This window comes from Marmota marmota, unplaced genomic scaffold (assembly GCF_001458135.2).
Source record: "Marmota marmota marmota unplaced genomic scaffold, marMar, whole genome shotgun sequence".
Classification (NCBI taxonomy): Eukaryota; Metazoa; Chordata; class Mammalia; order Rodentia; family Sciuridae; genus Marmota; species Marmota marmota.
This window is the reverse complement of record NW_025999964.1, coordinates 353,709-355,991: the sequence shown is the minus strand read 5'-3', so window position 1 is coordinate 355,991 and position 2,283 is coordinate 353,709. Positions and strand designations below refer to the sequence as shown.

General features: G+C 56.8%; 1 protein-coding gene across 13 annotated transcripts in view; it reads left to right on the top strand.

The window, feature by feature from the left end:
- The window catches only part of Ppp6r2 (protein phosphatase 6 regulatory subunit 2), a 97,907-nt gene extending 95,859 nt beyond the window's left edge, over positions 1-2,048 (top strand). For all 13 annotated transcript variants that reach the window (XM_015506902.2, XM_048803187.1, XM_048803182.1 and 10 more), the window contains 2 exons: positions 784-1,035; positions 1,121-2,048. In XM_015506902.2, the coding sequence (XP_015362388.1) occupies positions 784-1,035; positions 1,121-1,169 (301 nt within the window). In that variant the 3' untranslated portion in view covers positions 1,170-2,048. The remainder of the gene's footprint in view (positions 1-783; positions 1,036-1,120) is intronic.
- The last annotated feature ends 235 nt before the right edge of the window (positions 2,049-2,283 follow it).

The window sequence follows — 2,283 nt, the reverse complement described above, 5'->3', positions numbered from 1 at the left end:
CCCCCCCGCCGCCGCCGCCGCCGCAGCTTCCTAGTGGCTGGGACTCCTGTGGTGGTGGGCTTGGGATGTTTCCCCCAGCCATCCCATCAGCCCCTAGCTCTGTGCTTACAGCTCACTCCCTAGCTGAGTGTACAGCCAAGGCTCACAGAACCCCTGGGCCCACACCCTGCCCTCTGGGGCCTTGCAGCAAGGCACAGGAAAGCCTGATTTTAATTCCTTCTTAAAAGTTTAGAATCAATCACTGAAATTCTTAAAATTTTTATTCTTTTCCTAAATGCTTTCTTAAAAAGCACTTAAATCTGCTGTGGAGTGCAGGTGTTCTGTGCAGGCAGCCACCTTTCCACCCCACCAGTGCCCCTCCCCGGGTCAGATGCCCCGTGCCCTGAGCCTGCAGGAGGCCTGCCCAGACCTTGAGGGGCTGTTAGACCTCCCCAGAGTAGGTTTCCTCAAAGCCCAGCAGGACCCTTTCTCCTCCTCCCCACCCCCAGCCCAGTGTAAGTTTGTAGTGAAAATCGCGTAGCAGAGGCATCCCGGGCTCTGGGAAAAAAACGAGACACTTGATAACTAGCAGGTCTGAGTGCTGCTTGAGGGAGGGTGGAGATCGCTATTTGGAAATGGGGCATCAGAGCTGACTGGCTGGGCCACCCAACTGAGGACAGGAGTGGGAGGGGGCTGAGGGCCGTGATCCCAGGCCACTTTCTAGAGAGGTCCACCCTGCTGATCCTTGGGTGCATGAAGCTGGGCAGCACTGGTGAGTAACTGGAGCCCATCTGCCTGCCACAGAGCCAAGTGTGCCAACAGCACACCGTTGGGGCCTGCCTGCCTCGTGCCCTCAGAAGCAACCTCCACCCCAACTGTGGCCACACCTCCCAAGGCCACTGTGGCGGCCACTGTACTCGACAAAGCAAGTCCTCCCGTGGCTGCCCCAGTGGTCTCTCCTGCAGTGGCTGTGTCAGTGCCCCCAGGGCCCATCATGGTGGTCCCCACAGCAGCCCCAGTCACAGTGGCCACCATGGGGACAGCAACAAAAGACAGGTGAGAAGGTGGGGCATGGCACAGGGTGGGGAAGGACAGGCTCTGCAGGCCCCAAGTACCTCCAGCCCTGCCCCCATCTCTGCAGGAAGACTGACGCCCCACCAGAAGGAGCTGCCTTAAATGGTCCTGTGTAACGCTGCTGCCACTGGCCGTGGTTCACCCTGGTCAGGCTGCATCCTTAATCAAGAAAACTACCTGGTGATGCAATTTGTTCTTTTTTTTTTTTTTTTTAATTTAATTTAATTTAATTTTAAAATAAATGCTGCACTGGTAAAGCTGGCAGTTGGAACCAGTCGGACAACCCAGCTGGTGTCTCTCCTGCCTGACCCAGAGTCTCTCGGGCCCTGCTGGAGGACAGGACACACTGGCCGTCCCCCAGGTCCAGGCCCCAGCACAGCAATAAGGTCTCAGACATGATGGCTGCCTGCAGGAGCTGGGGTTGGGGGCAAGACCCTGACGTGCCACAAGGACTTGGAAGGGCAGGAGGGGTGGACGCCAAGGCTCTTTTCACCGATCCTTTTTAACGCATGCAGGAAGAGTGGAGTTTTTTTGCACTTTGTATCCAGCTCCATACACAGGGTCTCTCCTGGCTCAGGGCAGAGGTGAGGGCCTGAGCTGGGGAGGCCTGACCTCCACAAACGTGGGTCAGGTTCCAAGATTGCTGCTTGCCTGATGGCCCTAGGAGCTGGCATCAGGCATCTTAACCAGGCTACAACTTTTGACTGCCTTAAAAAAAGACCCTCTGGGCCTGGTGGGGTTGTCCCCTGGGGCCAGCAGGGCAGGCCAGCACCCTGGGGGTGGGTGGGTGGGGTGGGCGGTGCCTGGCAAGAACTGACCTCAGGCATGTGGAATGGGCACAGCAGGGTGTGAGGGCTTGGTGAGTGGTGGACTGCACTGTTGTCCTGGAGGGTTCTGAAAGGTTATTTTACATTGAATTATTTTTTAATGTTCTGATCATCTGACAGGGCACCCCAAGCCCCTGACCCCAATAAAAGTCATGTCATTCTTACTGACACGTCAATGTGTGGTTAAGCTGCAAGCCTGGAGTGGGGGCCCCTTGTAAGATGAGGGTGGGGGACAGGCCACACCCAGCGGTGGAGTATGCGCACCACAGAATCTACTAAGCCCTCTCCCCAAGAAATCAAGAGCTTTATCTGAAGCTTACGTCACACACTCCAACCTCCTTCGACCCCCAAGAGGTGGGCAGAGGATGCCGGTACCCCCCCCCCAAACTGCCTCGCCTGGCAG